Genomic DNA, 21,832 nt, shown 5'->3' with positions numbered 1-21,832 from the left:
GAAGGGGTATCGAAAGTCTGATTTGCATGAAACAATTGCAAACACACCAAGATTGTAAATTTCTGGGAAACTGAGCATTATGATACACATCTACCTACTTGTGTAATTGAGTATCGCTGTTTTAGTCAATGGGAAGTCATTGAAGAGCTTTAGAATAATCAGGATGCTAGTATAGATGATGGGTTGGGCAGGAGACATAGATGGAGACAGCGAGACTAGTTAACAGGCTGTCTCTTATTAATTCTAAGTATTTGATATCTTATGGAGTGTTAGTTTCTTTTCCCGAGGAGAAAGTTTAATTAAAATTTTTCACCACATAAAAGTACTACTTAGAGTAGTACTGTTTTAAGTTACCCAATTCATTTGTGAAGGTAACATCAGTCTAATACCAAAACCAGGCAAAGACTGCAAGAAAACTGTGAGCCAATTTCGGTTATAAAATAGATGCAAAATCCTAAATAAAATAACAGCAGATTGACTCCAGTAGTGTAGTAAAATAGTAATACATTGACCAACTAGGTTTTATCCCAGGAATGTGAGAATGGTCCAGCATTAGAAAATCTATCAGTGTAATTAATCTCTCGCCTCATGTGATACGAAAAAAGGACTTGATCAAGTACAACACCCACTATGTTGAAAACTCTTGGCAATTAGGAATAGATGAAAAACTTTCTTAACTTTATTAAGTTTATATACCAGAAAATTACATAAATATACCTAGTGGTAAAAGAGACACTTTTAAAGTCAGAGACAAGATAGGGGTGCTATTTTCAATAGTATACTGGAGCTTCTAGCCAAACAATAAAACAAGAAGGAAAAATGAGTTTTAAAGTTTTGAAAAGAGTGAGAACTGTCATTACTTGTAAATACTGTCTCTCTAGAAAACCAAAGAAAATCAACTGGCAAACTACTAGTGAAGCCATAGTTTACAAAGTAAATATAAAAAAATCTACTTTTCCTAAATATTAGCAGTTACTGGATTTGGAAATATAAGAGGAAAAATTATTCTATCCATAAAAGTGACAAAACTATAAAATAACTGGGAATAAGTCTTACTTGTTTTAACTTATAAGACATTTATGGAGGAAACAGTACAGAAGAATATAAAGGAAAACCTGAATAGAGAAATAAATCATGTTCCTGTATGAATCTAACTCCCCTAAATCTCAATGGGATTTTTCATGAGACTCTAAAATTCACACAGAATAAATGCCCAGTGATTGCTGAGATAATTTTGAAAAAGAGCAAGAGGGAAGGGACTTGCCCTCTCATATATCAGAACATATTCTAAAACTCTATCAATATTATGGTTATTGGCAGAAAGAATCAAGAAATAGGCCCATGTTTAAAAATAAGTTAATATAAAAAAACCCAAATGGATTAAACTACTGAATTTAAAAAACAAACTGTAAGAATATTCATATATGACCTTGGAGCAGCCAGAAGAAGAAAAAGCCATAAAAGAAAGGTTGATAAATTCAACTTTGCCAAAATGAAAAACTCCTAGACAAGATATCTTAAAATTAAAACACAAGCTATGTGCTAGGTAAAAAGTATTTGAAATACATGCAATATGAATAACAAAGGGTTAACAGTTTCATTATATTAAAAAAAACTACCGGGACTTCCCTGATGGTCCAGTGGTTAAGAATCCGCCTTCCAATGCGGGGGACATGGGTTTGATCCCTGGTCGGGGAACTAAGATCCCACACGCTGTGGGGCAACTAAGCCTGTGTGCTCTAGAGCTCGCGTGCCACAACTAGAGAGCCCACAAGTCCACGTGCTCTGGAGCCCACACGCTGCAACTACTGTGCCCGCGTGCTCTGGAGCCTGTCTGCCACAACTAGAGAGAAGCCCGTGTGTCGCAATGAAGAGCCTGCGCACCGCAACAAAGACTCCACACAGCCAAATAAATAAACATTAAAAAAAAAAAAAACACACTCCCAAAAAGCAGTAAGAAAAAGATAATCCGGTAGAAAAATGAGCAAGAGATACGAAGTGGTAGTTCACAGAAGAGGAAATATAAATAACTGATAAACTTATAAAAATGGGTCTACCTTACTATTTTTTTTGACGTTTTTATTGGAGTATAATTGCTTTACTATGGTGTGTTAGTTTCTGCTTTATAACAAAGTGAATCATTTATACATATATCCCCATATCTCTACCTTACTATTAATGAGTAAAATATAAACTAAAATGAAAGAATACCACTTTTCACTTATCAGATTAGCCAGCATTATAAAGTTTGAGGATTTTATGTGTCTGTGAGGATACCTATTTCTCCACACCTTCACCAATACCTCTCAGAACCTGTTTTGTCAGCAACAAAATTTGGGCTAATATTTTCCCAGCCTACTTCTCAGGGAGATAATTTAGTGAGATAATAAAGTGGTACAGAATACCCAGATCTAACTTCCAGTCTTGACTCTTATTCTCTACTCTAGAGCTAGGCTAAACTTTGTACATTAGAATCACTTGGGGAACTCTAAAATGCGTTGATATCCTGGACCCCTACCCAGATCACTTAAATCAGAATTTCTGGTGGGTTAGTACCTGGGTAGCAGTATTTCCTGAAGCTCCTTATGTGATTCTGTTACGCAGCCAGGGTTGTGAACCACCTGGAATCAGGCTGTTCAGACTTTAATTTTGGCCTCACCACTTATTAGCTGTTTGTCCCTGGGCAAGTTACCAAACCTCTGTGTAAAATGTTCTCACTTGTAACATGATGAAAATTGTATCTAAATAAAAGAGTTGTGAGGAGAAAGTTAGATAATTCATTTGAAGTAATTAGATTGGTGCCTGATACATAGTAAGATTTAATAAAAATTACATTCTACTGTTGTTGCTGTTATTACTAACACCACAACTTCTATTGAGAAAATGGTTGGATAAGTCTAGTTCTTAAATAGCTGCTTTTTACTCAACCATTCCAGAAGTGGCAGAGTTGTACTATTTGAAGTGAGATCTAGAGGCATAGACATGCTCTCACAATTTTTTATTATCTATAAAATGTATTACTTTCTGAATTTACTTTGCTCAGTCATTGATTACTAGTCTTCCTCCACCAAACTAGAATGTAAACGTCATGGGAGCAGGAACATTGACTGTCTTTTTCGTACTGTAACCCCATTACTCAATTGGTGCCAGACTTTTAGCAGATGCACTTTAGATTTGTTAAATAAGTGAGTGAAAAATCTGTTTTTAGTATTATTGTCAGTGTTTTCTGACAGGCACATAAGATTTTGAATTCTTGCTTTCAATTTAAAATTGGAATTGACATTTACTGCCTTCAAATGAATATTTCGTTGCTGTTTTGTGGACCTAGTTTTACCTTTCTTTTTTTAAAGTACAGCAATCAGGCAAATTTGACACTATCTTTGCCACTTAATTTTATTTCCAAAATACAGATTTGTTTTTGGCATTTAAAGCTTTAGTACCACGATAATGCATTAAATAACTCCTGTAAATTAGCTTTCAGGAGCAAATAGCAAAGTATATTAGAATTTTAGTCCTTTGTTCTCTTTAAAGATATTCATTAGAGTATTGGAAGTAGAAACAGACTTGATTTTCTAGGTGATTTTTAAAATATGATTAAATACACTAACAATGAATTATCTGGAAAAGAAATAAAGAAAACAATCCCATTTACAATAGCATCAGAAAATAAAATGCTTAGGAATAAATTTAACCAAGGAGGTGAAAGATCTGTACATTGAAAATTATAAGACATTGATGAAAGAAATTGAAGAAGACACAAACAGATAGCCCATGTTCATGGATCATGAGAATTAATATTGTTAAAATGTCTACTACACAAAGCCATCTACAGATTCAATGCAATCCCCTTCAAAATTCCAATGACATTTTTCACAGAAATAGAAAAAACAATCCTAAAATTTCTGTGGAACAACAAAAGACCCCAGATAGCCAAAGCAATCCTGAGAAAGAAGAAAGCTAGAGACAACACAATTCCTGATCTCAAACTTTATTACAAAGTTATAGTAGTCAAAATAATATTGTACTGGCATGAAAATAGAAACATAGGCCAATGGAACAGAATTGAAACCTCAAGAATAAACCCACACATATACAATCAACTAATAATTGACAAGGGATCCAAGAAGACTCAATGAGGAAAAGATAATCTCTAAAATAAATGGTGTTGGGAAAACTGAATAACTCCATGCAGAAGAATGAAATTAGACCCCTATCTTACATCACTCACAAAAATTACTTTGAAATGGATTAAAAACTTAAATGTAAGACCTGAACCTATAAAACTACTGAAAGAAAACAAGGAGAAAGCCCTGTGGCAGTGATTTTTGGATATGGCACCAAAAGTGCAAGGAACAAAAGCAATAATAAACAAGTTGGGACTACATCAAACTAAAAAACTTCTGCACAGAAAAAAAAAAAGAAAAAAAAGTCAGCAAAATAAAAATGCAGCCTACAGAATGGGAGAAAATATTTGCAGACCATTTATCTGATAAGGGATTAATATCCAAAATATATAAGGGACTCATACAATTCAATAGCAAAAAAAACCAATCCAATTTAAAAGTGGACAAAAGACTTGAATAGACATTTTTCCAAAGAAGACATACAAATGGCAACCAGGTGCATGAAAAGATGGTTGCTATCACTAATCATCAGGAAAATGCAAATCAAAACCACAATGAGATATCACCTCACACCTATTAAAATGGCTATTAAAAAGGCAAGAAACAAGTGTTGATGAGCCTGTAGAGAAAAAGGAACCCTTCTGCACTGTTGATGGGAATGTAAATTGGTATAGCCAAACTATGGAAAACAGTATGGAGTTTCTTCAAAAAATTAAAAATAGTACTCCTGTAAGATCCAGCAATTCCACTTCTGTATATCTGCAAGAAATGAAAAAATGATCTTGAAGAGATAGCTGCACCTCCATGTTCACAGCAATGTCATTTGCAATAACCACAACATGGAAACAACCTAAGCATCAATCAGTGGATGAATGGATAAAGAAAATGTCACACACACACACACACACACACACACACACACACACACACACACACACAGGAATATTCAGCCATGAAAAAGGGAATCCTGCCTTTTGCAATAACATGGAGGACCTTGAGGGCATTATGCTAGGTGAAATAAGATAGAGAAAGACAAATAATGTTATTGTGGAATCTAAAATGTCTACGTGGAATCTAAAAATGCTGAATTCATGAAATAGAGATTAGAATGGTGGTTGTCAAGGGCTGGGAGGTGGGGGAAATGGGGAGATGTCGGTGAAAGGGTACAAACTCCCAGCTATAAGATGAATTAGTTCTGGGGATCTAATGTACAGGATGGTGACTGTAATTAATTATACAGTATTAATACTTGAAAGTTGTTAAGAGAGTAGATCTTAAATGTTGTGTCCCCCCCCCCACACACACACAAATGGTAATTATGTGAGGGGATGGAGATTATTGTGGTAACCATTTTGCATTATACACATATATCAAATTATCCCATTGAACACCTTAAACTTACATATGTTATAAATCAATAATATTTTGACAGAGCTGGGGAAAATGATCATAGGAAATATCCAAAGAGATGACATATGGATGGCAAATCAGAGGAGTTTTTTCTCCTCTCATTAATTTTCTAAATTTTCAACATTTTTATAATGTGAATATATTCAAAATATGTTTTAATCAGTTAAAAATAAAATGAGGGGAAAATGTGATTTAAGAGCTCTGATTTGTTTTATGGTATACATTGACTGTTATGTTAGTATCTTACCTTGATTCTGGTCTTATTTTTGTTACTAGTTGCATGACCCTGAGCAAATAATTTCCTTTCTCTTGACTTCAGTTTCCTCATTCATAAAATGTAAGAGTTAGCCTAGATAGTTTTCCTATCTTATTCTTAAAAGTTAAAAAAGTGTTGATGACATTTACACCAATTGTGATATATTATTGTCAAAGAAACTAGTTCATTTGAGGAAGAAGATCCTCAATTATTTCAGGCTTGTTTAAACCTCTGAAATTATACTTCCTCATGATATGATTTCTTTTTCAATATATTTTTGTTTAACTGGTACAAACTTATGTGTATTCCTGCTCTGTCTTAAGTGAATCTTTGGTAGATTTCATGACTTGGGCTGCTTTCAAGGTTATTTCATGATCTGAGTGTCACATTTGTGTGATATCCTGAGCCTAGATATAAACTGACTCATGGTCCTTATCTAGAGAATTTCCCTTCCAGATTAGGGAAAAGATAACCAGTGAGTATGGATGAAAATCATAAGTAATAGTAAAGCTCAGAGGGTCATTGTATAAAGGTGCTTATTCTGTTTTATGAAAAGCTAGGAAGAGTTAAGTTTTAAAGAGGGATTTAGGTGGAGAAAGCCATATTTTGAAGTTGGGATATAACCAGAATATGCACACAAAAAGCAGAGAATCATTATTTTTAAAATTTTGCTTTAAAGTGGAAAGTCTCTTGATTCTCTTGAGATCCTTGAATTCTGATGGCAGTTCATCTGACAAAGTTATCATTGGTAATGGGGAAAGATTTGCTAACCCAGATGTATCTGAATACTTTTCCTTTTCCTCTTCCTCCTAGGCAGCAATCATTAGTAGGGTTCAATGTAGGATTGTGGCTTTGGATCTTCGAGGTCATGGTGAGTGAAGTTCTTAATTAGTCACTGACTCAATGATATATTTGCCAAGCCCTTTGAATAGTGTTAAATATTAGAGATTTCATTGTGGCCTGGGCTGTTCCATTTGTGCATTTAGAGGGAAGTCCTAGCTTTCACTTTTCATAAATATTTTTATACACACATATATATATATATATTGTTGTTTAGCTAAGAAAATGTCCACTAACGTAACCAAATTCTGATGCTGGTAATGTATGAGGAATGTGGAAAAATCTTTGCTACTGTAATTATCCTTCTTCAGATGGCCAACTATAAAGATACGTCTGTAACAGAAAATCCTTGCTATGCCCATCATATACCATTATAAAACTCCCATTTCATTATCCCAAGGTGAGATTTTTTGAAAGCAAATACTCTTGCTTTTATGATTTATCTTCATGGGAATTTTATTTTTAAAATATTTTCTTTTTAGGTGAAACAAAAGTCAAGAATTCTGAAGACCTGTCTGCAGAAACCATGGCAAAGTAAGTAATCTAATACTGTTTATACAATCACCTGGCTTCCATTACTATTATAAATAATAGTTTATCACTCTCCTGGTGAGATTGTTGAACAACAAATAACACAGAGAAAATTTTACTTCTTTTCTCTTTCCTCTATATCTGGTGTTTCTTTACTGTTTAATATTGAAAGAAACCTCCATCTTCCTTGGTATATTCAATGTGATGGTCATCACTTAAAGCATTTGAAAATTCTTCAAGGCACAGTTTAGTTTGTGTTGGCTTTTGAAAAGTTTTCTTCTGTTGACAGAGTTGAGTAGAATCTGAATATCTATTGGGGACCCATGCTTGAAAAGTGGTTGTATGCAAAGGGCTCTGTAAGACGTTCTTAAGATATCCTGCCCACATTCTTTGTCAAGCGTTATAGTAAGACAAAAACAGGGTATTAAAGAATAACTGATTATACTCTGGGCCTCAAAGTAAAAGATGAGTATAGCACATGCAGTGGCTCTCAAACCTGGCCACTCATCAGAATCATCTGAGAAGTGATTGAAGTACAGATGATTTGGCCCTACCCCAGACCTATTGAATTAGTGCTTCTACCAGTGGGTCTGGGCATTTAGATTTTGATAAATTTCTATAAAGGAATCTGATGCAGCCAGTCCCATGACTGGTGTTTGGAGACCACTATTCTATATTGTAAACAGGATTTTTCCAACTACCCTGCTTTTAATACGTACTCTCTCATGTGCTTAATGCATGCTCTCTCAAGTGTATTTTTGGCACCAAAAATATCTTGTCCCTTTTTACTTTAGCAGCTTTAATCCATGAGTAAACTGTTCTTCCTTCAGAACCCAAAGTCATGTGACGATAATTGTATTGTTATAGTAGGTGTTATTTATGTATTGTATAGTAGGTGCTATTTATGTGCTTCATTAAGTGTAAATTAAACATTTGTTAAGGATAAATTAATTATTTTAATTAGTCTGTAGTGTAAATATTATCACTTTTTTACCAATGAGAAAACTGGCTCAGATGGGTTGAATAACTGCATGAGGTCCCACAGTTAATAGACTAGAATTGTGATCATTCAACATAGTGCTTGGCAGAGAGAGAGAAACAACACTGTGAGAGGACCATTCCACTCAATAAACATGTGCCTGAGAAACCATGAAAAGAGAGCCAAGAATCTGCTCCCTCAGTTGTTCCTTTGTAATGTGAGAACAATAAAGCCCAAAATAATCAAGCTTGTTAGTGATACCTATAGAAAGATTTATGAATAAGTTTTAAAGCGTTTCTTGACTGTTGACAAAAAAGTGAAATACATCATCTAAGTGGCCAGGCAGTCAGACAAGGGTGATGATGGCTTGACTGACATTCAAGAAGAAATTAAAGAATTAATTGATGACCTTAAGGAAACATTGCCTAATAATGTATCAGTCTGGGACAATCAGGAGAGAGAAACCACACAGTAATTTAAACAAGGAAAGTTTAATATAAAGATTTGTTAACTGTAACGGGATTGGAGTACTGAGGAATTGGCTAGTAAGAAGTAAAGACTAGAGGGTTAATTAACTTGATTGTGGGAATCATGTCACAGTGTATACGTATTTCAAATCATCACATCGTATACTTTAAATATATTACAATTTTACTTATCAGTTATATCTCAGAAAGCTGGAAAAAAACTTGAAAAACAGAGAGAAGTAAAGACTAGGAATAGCAGATGTAAGAAGCAGCCACTTCATATTTCCCCTCAGACTGAGATGGAACCTGAGTGGAAGAGGTTGAGATCTAGACCTTGTTGGAGAAGGCACAATGGTGGCTTACTGAAGGCAGAGAAGTCACTTGGATACTATGTTACATGGCAGAACTTGTCAGAAATCTGCCCTTTAGGGTGCAGGAGAAGCTGTTCACAGGGAGGTATCTCACCAGTGGCACTTTGCAACGAAAATATTGGGGGTAGTTCCAGAGATCTGCTGTACAACATAATGCCTACAGTTGTTTTTTTTTTTTAATTTATTTATTTAATTTATTTATTTTTGGCTGCTTTGGGTCTTCGTTGCTGCTTTCTCTAGTTGCAGTGAGCGGGGGCTACTCTTTGTTGTGGTGCGAGTGCTTCTCATTGCAGTGGCTTTTCTTGTTGCAGAGCTGGCTCTAGGTGCGTGGGCTTCAGTAGTTGTGCACACGGGCACAGTAGTTGTGGCTTGCAGGGTCTAGAGCGCAGGCTCAGTAGTTGTGGCACACGGGCTGAGCTGCTCCGCGGCATGTGGAATCTTCCCGGACCAGGGCTCAAACCTGTGTCCGCTGCGTTGGCAGGCGGATTCTTAACCACTGCACTACCAGGGAAGCCCCAATTATGCACCATTTTTAATATACCAATTATACTTCAATAAAGCTAGAAGGGACCAACAAACACATGAAAGGATGCTCAGTATCACTAATCATTAGAGAAATGCAAATCAAAACTACAATGAGGTATCACCTCACACCAGTCATAATGGCCATCATCAAAAAATCTACAAGCAATAAATGCTGGAGAGGGTGTGGAGAAAAAGGAACCCTCTTACATTGTTGGTGGGAATGTAAATTGATACAGCCACTATGGAGAGCAGTATGGAGGTTCCTTAAAAAAACTAAAAATAGAACTACCATATGACCCAGCAATCCCACTACTGGGCATATACCCTGAGAAAACCATAATTCAAAAAGAGACATGTACCACAGTGTTCACTGCAGCTCTATTTACAATAGCCAGGACATGGAAGTAATCTAAATGTCCATCGACAGATGATGGATAAAGAAGATGTGGCAAATATATACAATGGAATATTACTCAGCCATAAAAAAATGAAATGTTATTTGTAGTGAGGTGGATGGACCTAGAGTCTGTCATACAGAGTAAAGTAAGTCAGAAAGAGAAAACTAAATACCATATGCTAACACATATGTATGGAATCTCAAAAAAAAAAAAAAAAAGGTTCCGAAGAACCTAGGCGAAGGACAGAAATAAAGACGCAGACATAGAGAATGGACTTGAGGACACAGGGAGTGGGAGGGTAAGCTGGGACAAAGTGAGACAGTGGCATGGACATATATACACTACCAAATGTAAAGTAGATAGCTAGTGGGAAGCAGCCACATAGCACAGGGAGATCAGCTCTGTGCTTTGTGACCACCTAGAGGGGTGGGATAAGGAGGGAAGGAGTGAGACCCAAGAGGGAGAAGGTATGGGGATATATGTATACGTATAGCTGATTCACTTTGTTATACAGCAGAAACTAACACACCATTGTAAAGCAATTATACTCCAAGAAAGATGTTAAAAAAGAAAGAAAAACATTTTGCTAAACATTAAAAAAAAAAAAGATGTTAAAAAAAACCAAAAACAAAGATGAACCTCCCATTAGGTTCAAACAGCTCCCTATACCCCTCCTTCATAGTATTATCCCAGTTTATACTTGGATTTTCAGTACCTCTTTGCTCACTTCCCCTCCCTGCAAACGTAAGCTCCATGACGAAGGGGACTTGTCGGCCCTTTTTACCGCTGTACCCCCAGACCTGCCACAGTACCTGGCCTGTGTAGAAACTCAACAGTGACTTAATAAATGGATAAGTGAGTCCTACTACAAAAAAAGAAAAAGCTAGAGGGGGAAAAGGAACATTGGGGATGGAGGGATGGAGTGCTTGGAGACGCCTCCTGTGTTGCAGGAGCTAGGCCCTGGGGAAGCTGTGTGTGCTTCAGGTCTTGGGTGCTACACAAACTACAGGAGCTTGTGGAGTCAGTGCAAACCAGGAACAAAACCCTCTTTTTCTGCAGTATCTCTCCTTTGCCCTCTGTTGGCATAGCTTAACATCTTGCTGGCTGGCAAAGGAAAACTATTTAAAAGCCTCATCCAGTTTTGCAGAACATGAAATAAAGGGTGAATGAGAGCCAAGAGACAATAAGTTGCTAACTCACACAAAAAGTTAAAAAGAAAATTAATGATTAAAACTTCTATAATAGATGAAGATAATTACTAAGAATCAGAAGAGCCAACAAGTTGGATTCTTGCTGAAATAGTTGAAGCAATAAAACATTTATATTGTTTCTGAGTTCAATCATTCTATGAAACAAAAATCTCAAAATGGGCATCTTAATGGGCAATTAGAGGGGTTTTCAAGTAGCACTGACAGCATGATTTTTGCCTTTGACATCAATTTCAGAACCTAAACCTTACATAAAATGCAACTCCACTGAAAGTAGAAGAGCCGAGATCTGAGTTACTCTGATACTCTTTTTTCTGTTATGTCTGTGATACGCTATACTGCTTCTCAGGAAATGAGCTAGTATTAATAAATATGATAGAATCCCCCTAGAAGTCATCTACCAAAATTGTGGTACATCCAGTTACTGACTAGATAATCTTTCATAGCATCCTTTTATTTTACTCATTATTTCTGTTATGAACCAAAAATTTTAGCCTTAAATTTAACTCCAAAGGAATATTAAACTATTATTTGTTTTCGCTTATAAAATTGCGTGGCTTTATCTCGCATTTAGATTGTCTGCAGATGCTACCACTACCCTATTCACATCTGTAATTGTTGTATGAGATTTTTAAGATTAATTCCTTCATAAATAATTAATAACATTTACCTTTGCCATTCTGAATACTGTGGAGACCATATCTGAATGGCTGTGTCCCTACATTCACAACTGCTGTATTTGGCTAACATTGTGTGAGTGCCTGAGATATGTAGTGACACTCAGCAAGACAAAACTGTCTTTTGAAGTTGACTGACTCACCCACTCACAAAAGAAGACAGTAGAGACAGTGGTCTCTAGAAACACATAGGTCTTACTTACCTATTGCTATTGCTATAGCATAGAAGGCCCATATGCAAATAAAAACCAAAGTTCCTGCTTTACTTCTCATTTTCAAAGCTTTGAGGTTTGACTTTGTTAAATAGATCCACTCATAAAGACTGGAACAGAAGCCAATAAAAATTAGCTCTGAACATCTTTCTAGTTTCTCAGAACACTAAATTTGTGTTCATACTTCAAACAACTTTACATAACAAATTGTAAATAATAGTTAACGTTTGAATAGCACTTTACTCTTTTCAAAGTAGTTTTACATTCAGTGTCTCAGTTAATCCTCAAAGCAATCCAGAATAGTAACTGATATTCTTATCTTCATTTTATAGATGTTGAAACTTTATCTGAGAGATTAAGTAGCTAATCCAAGTCCACATAGTAAAAAATAAACTGGGGCTGCAATTCATCTTGTGACGTCAAACTTCACTACATTACAATGCTTAAAATTGTTTTCCTGTTTTATGGATGGGTAAACTGAGGCATAGAGCAGTTAAATGATTTGTCCAGAGTTTCAAGCTTACGTTTAAAATAAAGGTATATGTTTATGTGATTGTACTAAATGTGTGGAATAGTGAAGGTGTGATGTAAAGGAAAATTAGAAAATTTGGTTCTTAGTCCTTAAACTTCCATTTATCAGAAGAGCTAGCTGTGTGGCTACACTGCGGGGCCGGGGTGTTAGGACGTTTACGTAGGTACATTTGCAAGATGGTCCAGTAGACCTTTACAGTCCTAGGACTGTTAGTTACAGATCAAAAGGGAGAGTTAGGAAATAAAACTATCTTTACAGTGTTGTCAGAGTACATTCCATGCTTTTTTTCCTTCTCTTTGCAGAGATGTTGGCAATGTGGTTGAAGCCATGTATGGGGACCTTCCTCCTCCAATTATGCTCATTGGACATAGCATGGGTGGTGCTATTGCAGTCCACACAGCATCATCCAACCTGGTACCAAGCCTCTTGGGTCTGTGCATGATCGATGTTGTGGAAGGTAAGTTTTTTTAGTGCTGAGCAAATCAAAATCTTTGACTTACAGAAAACATCCATGGTAGATTATTGTTATTTTGTTTTTATTTATTATATATGACTTCTCTCATCTCGAAGTATGTTCCTCTGTCTTTTATATCTTTTTTTTAATGTTATTTTGTGGCAGAGGCATTCCCAGTATTTTTTTATTGGGATACAATTGACATATAACTTTGCATTAGTTTCAGCTGTACAAAATGATTTAATATATGTATATATTGTGAAATGATCACCACAATATATCTAGTTAACATCTATCACCACACATAGTTACATATTTTTTTTCTTGTGATGAGAACTTTTAAGATCTATTCTCTTAGCAATTTTCAAATAGGCAGTACAGTATTAACTATAGTCACCATGCTGTATGTTACATCCCTAGGACTTATTTATTTTATAACTGGAAGATCATACTTTTCACACCTTCACCCATTTTTCCCACACCCCACATTATGTAATAATTTTACATGTCATCAAAAACTCTTCATAAACATCTTTTATGGCTGCATAATATTTCAGTTGTATGTATGTCCCATAATTTTATTTAACATATAAAAAGAAACTGCCATGTCTTTTATGACCCAGCATCAGAAGTCACACTATTGCTCATATAAGTCAGCCAGCCCTATTCAGTGTGGAGGGACTGTTGAATACCAGGAGGCAAAAACCACTGGAGGCCATCTTGGAAGCTGGCTATCACATCAGTCTTCTGAATTTTCTTAAACTGCTTCTTTTTTTTCCCCAGGTGCCACTTAATTCTGCTGTCATTGAGGGGAGATGTATACAGTTGACACATTAAGTATAAATGCTCAGAATATCTTAAGTGCTGTGGTTAAAATTTTTTGTTTAACGTCTAGGTACAGCCATGGATGCACTTAATAGCATGCAGAATTTCTTACGTGGTCGTCCTAAAACCTTCAAGTCTCTGGAGAATGCCGTTGAATGGAGGTAACCCACAAATCTATATTGTCTATATTTTAAATGTTAGATTGTAGCTTTCCTTTTTCATCAGCTCAAGCACCAAGTTGAAAGGAATATTTTAGTTCCTATGCCTTAGCTTTATTGTAGTATCAGGTATGGAAACATTTACATAAGGAGCAGATTTTTAAAAAAATATTTTAAATGTTTCAGACTTGGCTCAGTTCTCTAAAACCCATCCTTTTTCCAATACACTATAGTACCTCCTAGAATCTTAATAATTATGGATCATCTGCTGTCTAGCTGTTCCCATCTCTAAGGTGGGAGTTTGGACTAAATGAGATTCTAAGGCCTTTTCCATCTCTGATGCTCCATGGCTCTAGATTCACTTTCTGTGTTCCAGAGAAGATGGAGAAACAGATGGTCGTGGGTTTCCTTTTCAGTTTTTATTTGGTTTTTGCATAAATAAAAACCCTTTGGCTAAATGGTTCTCATAAAAATTACTGACAGAATTGGCTATGGCTTCCACTTAAGTAAAGGCTGTTCAGTTATTAATTATACACTAATTCAATCAATTATTTGAATATTTATTAATTGCATTTATATTTATTGAACACTTTGTGCTAAAGGGTAATGATTCAAAGATGAGTAAAGCACTGTCCCTCCCCCCAGGATATCAGTCTTGGGATAAAATATCTCTAGTGTCCTGTCTTCCTACCTATCCCTCAAAATCCATTTCTAGTCCCCTCTCCAGAACCCTTCTTATAACTCCTACAAACCACCCAGGTCCCTCCTTCAGCAAAATTGCTAAAGACCTTTAAGTATGTATTATATTGTACTGTTTACCCCTTAAGTCTTCTAATCCTCCTTTAAGGGATATGCTTACATTGTTAATTTTCATTTCTGTCTTAATGCCCTTCCTGCATCATAAGGTCAGAAGCTATTCTCTATTTCTTTTGTACTTTCATATAGCATATAGCATACTGCTGGCTGCTTTAGCAGGCAGAATGTATCTGTTTACTGAGTCAGAGATATCAAGTGGAAATTAAGGACCTGGTAAATATATCCTGGGGATTCCTCCTAGGACAGAGGATCTCATGCCAAATATGGCTTGCCAGAATGATATTTGTGTTTGATATGGTTGCTTTTGCCTCCCCTGTTCACTACTGTGATGCAAGATGTACTCTTGGAAGCACCAAAAATCTCTCCATCTTGAGCAACCACACTGAGAATGTGGCTGCTGCCAGCTCAACATGAACCTTGGGCACCCTGCCTGCTTCCCCAGTAACAACTAGTGAGAAAATTATTCCAAATAACTTAAAATTTATTCAGTAAACATTTTTTTTTTTTTTTAGTACCTAAGATGTGTCAGTGCCTGATCTAAGAACTGGGGATGAATCAGGCTTAGTTCCTGTCATCAAAAAACTGGGAACATACATACAAGTAAATGCATAAACACAATACAATGAAGAAGGTACAGAAGACAGGCACCCAAACCAGCCTGGGGGTCATGATGAACCTTTTGTTAAGGGGAGACAGAGTCTTGATTCTAGTGCCAGATGTAGGGTAGAATAGACATTCCACTTATTGAATGTTAAAATATTCTGGGTTCTATGAGAGCCACTGATTTCTAGACACTTTCTGAGCCTAAGAATCAGAAAGAATACAGTGAAGTTTTTGGTAGTTATGTTTTGTGTCTGCTGGATATCTGAATCAAGTTTATGACTCATGGCCATTTTGGTTATTCTAGATAATTTTTTTTTTTAAAAAAGGTGTTGAAATACAACACCAATCTATTTAAATTCAGTAAAGATTTAAAGCAAAGTGAATTTCTGCTTTTGCCCTCTTGGTCATCCAAATGAGAGGCAGTAGGGTGTAGTCATTAAGAGCCTGGGCTTTGAAATTTGAAAAAGAATAGATACAGGTGTACGTATAACTGAATCACTTTGCTGTACACCTGAAACTAACACAACATTGTTAATCAACTATACCCCAATTTAAAAAGTTGAAAAAAAAAAGAGCCTGGGCTTTGAGGTCTGATACGGATTTGCATCTTGGTTCCACCACTTGGCTGTTCTGAGGAAAACAGAATAGGGGAAGGAGTGGAGAGTAGGGGTGATAACAAAAGTGAGAAATTGGTTAGGAAATAATTATAGTTGTAGGAAAGAGTAATGATGGTAATCATAGACTATGATGGCAACAGAGGAAGTTATGTGGTCATATTTGGAATGTATTTTGAAGGTAGAGCTGACAGAACTACCTTGTGGATAGTGTGTTGGGAGAGGGGGTTGGGGGAGATGCAGTATTCAAGGATGACTTCTAGGTTTTTAGCCTAAGCAATTGGTGAATGGTAGAGACAAAGAGCAGCAGATTTGAGAGCAGGGTATCAGGATTTTTATTTGGATAAGCTGAAATGCTTATTATACATCTAAGTGAAAATGTTAAGTAGGCACTTGTATACACTAGTTGGAAGAGGTTGAGCTAGAGATAGATTGGAGAATCATCATCACATAGATAACATTTAAAGCCAAAATACTGAATGCAGTCACCTAGTTGATAGAAAAAGATCCAAGAACTGAGCCTTGGGTTACTCTACAATATTGAGAGCTTGGGAAGGAAAGGAAGATCCAACAAAAGAAACTGAAAAGACACAGTTGGTGAGATAGAAGGAAAGCAAGAGAGCAGCATAGCAAGTGTTTATAGAAGAAGGAGAGGGGATCTAGGTCAAATGCTGCTGAGAGATCAAGTAAGGTAAAGACTAAGAAATGACCATTAGGATGGTCATTGGCATGATGGAGGTGACCTTGACAAAGGAAATCTCAGAAAGTAGGAGATAAAAACCTGATATAAGTTGGGGATATTGGTTGAGGAAAGGATGGGAGGTGACAAAGTGGAGAAAGCATGTAAGATAACTTTTTTGAGAAGTTTTGTTGTATAGGAGAGCAGAGAAATGGGTTAGTATCTAGAAGTGAATATGGGGTTGAAAATGTTTTTAAAGGCTAGAGAAGGTTTTTATTTTTATTTATTTTTTGATGTGGATCATTTAAAAAAAATATTCATTCATTCATTAAAATTCATTCATTCATTTAGCTAGCTAGCTACCTGTGCTGGGATCTTTTGCTGTGGCATACAAACTCTCAGTTGTGACATGTGGGACCTAATTCCCTAACCAGGGATGGAACCTGGGCCTCCTGCATTGGGAGCGCAGAGTGTTAGCCACTGGACCACCAGGGAAGTCCCCTAGAGGATGTTTTTAAAGGATGTTTTATAGTATTCACTAGAGAAAAAAATAACGACATAAGAAAGAGACAGGATAAGTAAAGGAAACGACGTCTTCATAAACAAGAGAGAATGGGAAACCAGTGCCCAACATTGGCCTTGAATAGGAACAGAGATATTTCACCTATTAAACAGTCTTCAAAGGCAGAGTATATGATTATAAATACTAGTGGATTTGTAGATTCAGTTTGCGGTAGAAAAACGACGTAGTAGTTCTGATTGCCTCTGTTTATCATTAAAATAAGAAACAAAGTCATTATCTAAGGGGGGGGTACACTAAAATTTTATGTGATTTTTTTGTTTGTTTTAAGCTAAAAAATGAGATTTGAAGAAATGTGTTCTTGTGGGCCTGCTTCAGGTGGTGTTTTCAGTTCCGCCTGGGACATGTAGTCTTTTTGCTTGGGCCTTAGCCAACTCTGAGAAGACTAATCTATATTTATAGAGTCAAAGCTCCTAAGTTCTATCATGGCATGCAAGACCCTCTAGGAGCTAGCCCCTGCATGCCTATCCTTATTCTGTCACACTACTCCTTTACTCTCCTCTGCTCCTCCTTGCACTCTGCCTTCTAAAATCATCATCCTGCTGACTTTTTCACATCACAGTGTCTTCATTCACAACGTGCCTTCTGCCTGTTTTGCTCTGACCACCAGCTTTTATCTTCCGCTTAACTTATCTTCAGTCCTCAGTTTAGGCAAGACATTTGGGAAGCTTTCTCTAACCTCATTTAGAATAAAGTGGTTCCTTTGAACCTTGCCTTATTATATTAAAATTATTTGTTGTGTTTCTTTCCCCCACTGAATTATGTGCTTCTTGAGCACAGGCCTGGCACATAGTATCCTACTGGTAAATATTTGCAGAACTGAAGTGATTTTAATGCCTTTACCTAATTTTTACTGCTTGGCTTATAGCCATAATAACCAAGTGGGAAGTAGTGGTAGTCTCCATGGTAAGCTACATTGGTAACCACACCTTTTTAGTAGATCGCACAGAATCTGCAGAATTATTGATTTGACCCTGGTGACATGATAAGATGGTTGCTGAATAACCTCCTCTCTCCTGTCTCACTGTTCTCTTCTAGTGTGAAGAGTGGCCAGATTCGAAATCTGGAGTCTGCCCGTGTCTCAATGGTTGGCCAAGTCAAACAGTAGGTCTTATTTTGCCCCCTTGGGCTGGTTAGAGGCTGAAACATGGTGAGGGAATTACAGATTGCTTTTATTGTCATATACCTATTCTACCATCTTGGTGAATGCCTTCATTATTTTAGATAATTTTTATAAGTGAGCTCATTAGGGCCAGCTATATAGATTTTCTTTTTTTCTTTCTTCTTTTTTGAAGAAATCCCAAAGCCAAATAATGTCTTCTATATAATACTGGATTACCTTATTAGCACAACTGTAGGTGTTAAAAGGTGAAGAATACCAGAGAAAGGACGTTAAATTAAGTGTTCACTCTAGTGCTGGCAGCTATGGTTTCATTATTATTTTTTTAACATCTTTATTGGAGTATAATTGCTTTACAATGGTGTGTTAGTTTCTGCTGTATAACAAAGTGAATCAGGTATATGTATACATATATCCCCATATCTCCTTCCTCTTGCGTCTCCCTCCCACCCTCCCTATCCCACCCCTCTAGGTGGACACAAAGCACCGAGCTGATCTCCCTGTGCTATGCGGCTGCTTCCCACTAGCTATCTGTTTTACATTTGGTAGTGTATATATGTCCATGTAACTCTCTCACTTTGTCCCAGCTTACCCTTCCCACTCCCTGTGTCCTCAAGTCCATTCTCTATGTCTGCATCTTTATTCCTCCTGCCCCTAGGTTCCTCAGAGCCATTTTTTTTTTAAGATTCCGTATATATGTGTTAACATATGGTATTTGTTTTTCTCTTTCTGACTTACTTCACTCTGTATGACAGACTCTAGGTCCATCCACCTCACTACCAATAGTTCAATTTCATTTCTCTTTATGGCTGAGTAATATTCCATTGTATATATGTGCCACATCTTCTTTATCCATTCATCTGTCAGTGGACACTTAGGTTGCTTCCATGTCCTGGCTATTGTAAATAGTGCTGCAGTGAACACTGTGGTACATGTCTCTTTTTGAATTATGGTTTTCTCAGGGTATATGCCCAGTAGTGGGATTGCTGGGTCATATGGTAGTTCTATTTTTAGTTTTTTAAGGAACCTCCATACTGTTCTCCATAGTGGCTGTATCAGTTTACATTCCCACCAACAGTGCAAGAGGGTTCCCTTTTCTCCACACCCTCTCCAGCATTTATTGTTTGTAGATTTTTTGATGATGGCCATTCTGACCGGTGTAAGGTGATAGATACCTCATTGTAGTTTTGTTTTGTTTTTAATTTATTTTTGACTGCGTTGGGTCTTCGTTGCTGCACATGGGCTCTCTCTAGTTGTGGTGAGTGGGGGCTACGCTTCGTTGCAGTGCGTGGGCCTCTCATTGGGGTGGCTTCTCTTGTTGCGGATCCTGGGCTCTAGGCACGTGAGCTTCAGTAGTTGTGTCATGTGGGCTCAGTAGTTGTGGCTCACGGGCTCTAGAGCGCAGGCTCAGTAGTTGTGGCGCATGGACTTAGTTGCTCCACAGCATGTGGGATCTTCCCAGACCAGGGCTTGAACCTGTATTCCCTGCATTGGCAGGCAGATTCTTAACCACTGTGCCACCAGGGAAGCCCTCATTGTAGTTTTGATTTGCATTTCACTAATGATTAGTGATGTTGAGTGGTCTTTCATGTGTTTGTTGCCAATCTGTATATCTTCTTCGGAGAAATGTCTTTTTAGGTCTTCTGCCCATTTTTGGATTGGGTTGTTGTTTTTTTTTGATATTGAGCTGCATGAGCTGCTTGTATATTTTGGAGATTAATCCTTTGTCAGTTGCTTCATTTACAAATATTTTCTCCCATTCTGAGGGTTGTCTTTTCGTCTTGTTTATGGTTTCCTTTGCTGTGCAAAAGCTTTTAAGTCTCATTAGTTTCCATTTGTTTATTTATTTATTTTTTTTGTTTTTTTGCGCTATGCGGGCCTCTCACTGTCGTGGCCTCTCGCGCTGCGGAGCAGCACAGGCTCCAGACGCGCAGGCTCAGCGGCCATGGCTCATGGGCCTAGCCGCTCCGTGGCATGTGGGATCTTCCTGGACTGGGGCACGAACCCGAGTCCCCTGCATCAGCAGGCGGACTCTCAACCACTGCGCCACCAGGGAAACCCTATTTTTGTTTTTATTTCCATTTCTTTAGGAGGTGGGTCAAAAAGGACCTTGCTGTGATTTATGTCATAAATTCTGCCTATTTTCCTCTAAGAATTTGATGGTGTCTGGCCTTACATTTAGGTCTTTAATCCATTTTGAGTTTATTTGTGTATGGTGTTAGGAAGTGTTCTAATTTCATTCTTTTACACATAGCTGTCCAGTTTTCCCAGCCCCACTTATTGAAGAGGCTGTCTTTTCTCCATTGTGTATTCTTGCCTCCTTTATCAAAGATGAGGTGACCGTATCTGTGTGGGTTTATCTCTGGGCTTTCTGTCCTGTTCCATTGATATATATTTCTGTTTTTGTGCCAGTATATGGTTTTATTCTGATAAGAGTCTCCTTCTAAGCCAAACCTGGTTGTAAGGAAATTATATTATAAAAGCTTCCGCATAGCCTGGGTGAAAGCCAGATTTTAAGGTAGAGCTAAGATTATTTAGCCCAATTGATCCTCCTAGATAGGGTTACATCAGTCCTGGGTATTGCTATATAGTCACAAAATAAACTTTAGGTGAATTGGGAAAATGTTGCCCACCAGGACAAACAGCACAAGAGTTGATGAAAATGATAATGGCATTATTGAATACCTGCTATTTGCCAGGCACTGTGCAAGGTATTTTATATACACTATGTAAAATTTAAAACCTTGGGTAATGGAAATCTTTCAGACATACACAAGTAGAATAATATAATGAACCTCAGTGTACCCATTGCCCATCTTCAACAGTTATGAACTCATGGACAGTCTTGTTTCATCTGTGCCCCTATTTACTTCCCCTAAGGACAAAATATATTGAAAGAAATTTCAGATAAACATAATTTCCTCTGTAAGATTTTGGCATGCTCTAAAAGGTAAGGACACTTTAAGCACAGTCACAAGACTGCTGTCACACCTAAAACAATTAACAGTTCCTTAATATCATCAAAGGTCTTTAGTATTCACTTACCTGATTATCTCATACATTTTTTTAGTTCAAATTATAATATTATAATAGGGTAAATACATAGCAATTGATTGATAAATCTCTTAAGTATCTTTAATCTATAGGTTCCACTTCTCTCTCTCTCTCTTTTTTTTCCTGGCAATTTATTTATTGCGGAAACCTAGTTGTTTGCCCTTTAGAACTTCTCACAATCTAGATTTGCTGATTGATTCCTCAAGGTGTAATTTAACATGTTCCTTTATTCCCTGTATTTTCTGTAAATTGTTAGATCAGAGGTTTGATCAATCTTAGGTTTGTTTGTTGTTATTTTGGTTTATTTGTTTGCAAGTATAGGTGATATCGTATACTGCAATCAGGAGGCACATAATGGTCTGGTTGTCTCTTTTATTTTTTTAATGTTAGTAGCCATTG

At 36.9% G+C, this 21,832-nt stretch overlaps 1 protein-coding gene across 1 annotated transcript in view; it reads left to right on the top strand.

Moving 5' to 3' along the window:
* Nucleotides 1–21,832, top strand: part of PPME1 (protein phosphatase methylesterase 1) — a gene marked incomplete at its 3' end in the record, with an annotated part of 74,258 nt that overhangs the window by 38,754 nt on the left and 13,672 nt on the right. The window contains exons 4-8 of the mRNA XM_082660074.1: nucleotides 6,604–6,661; nucleotides 7,113–7,164; nucleotides 12,833–12,987; nucleotides 13,880–13,970; nucleotides 18,298–18,363. Of these exons, the coding sequence (XP_082516200.1) occupies nucleotides 6,604–6,661; nucleotides 7,113–7,164; nucleotides 12,833–12,987; nucleotides 13,880–13,970; nucleotides 18,298–18,363 (422 nt within the window). The remainder of the gene's footprint in view (nucleotides 1–6,603; nucleotides 6,662–7,112; nucleotides 7,165–12,832; nucleotides 12,988–13,879; nucleotides 13,971–18,297; nucleotides 18,364–21,832) is intronic.

Source organism: Grampus griseus, assembly GCF_964374135.1.
Source record: "Grampus griseus genome assembly, chromosome: 8".
Lineage (NCBI taxonomy): Eukaryota > Metazoa > Chordata > Mammalia > Artiodactyla > Delphinidae > Grampus > Grampus griseus.
The sequence above is the reverse complement of the archived record's forward strand: the minus strand, read 5'-3'. Positions and strand labels throughout refer to the sequence as shown.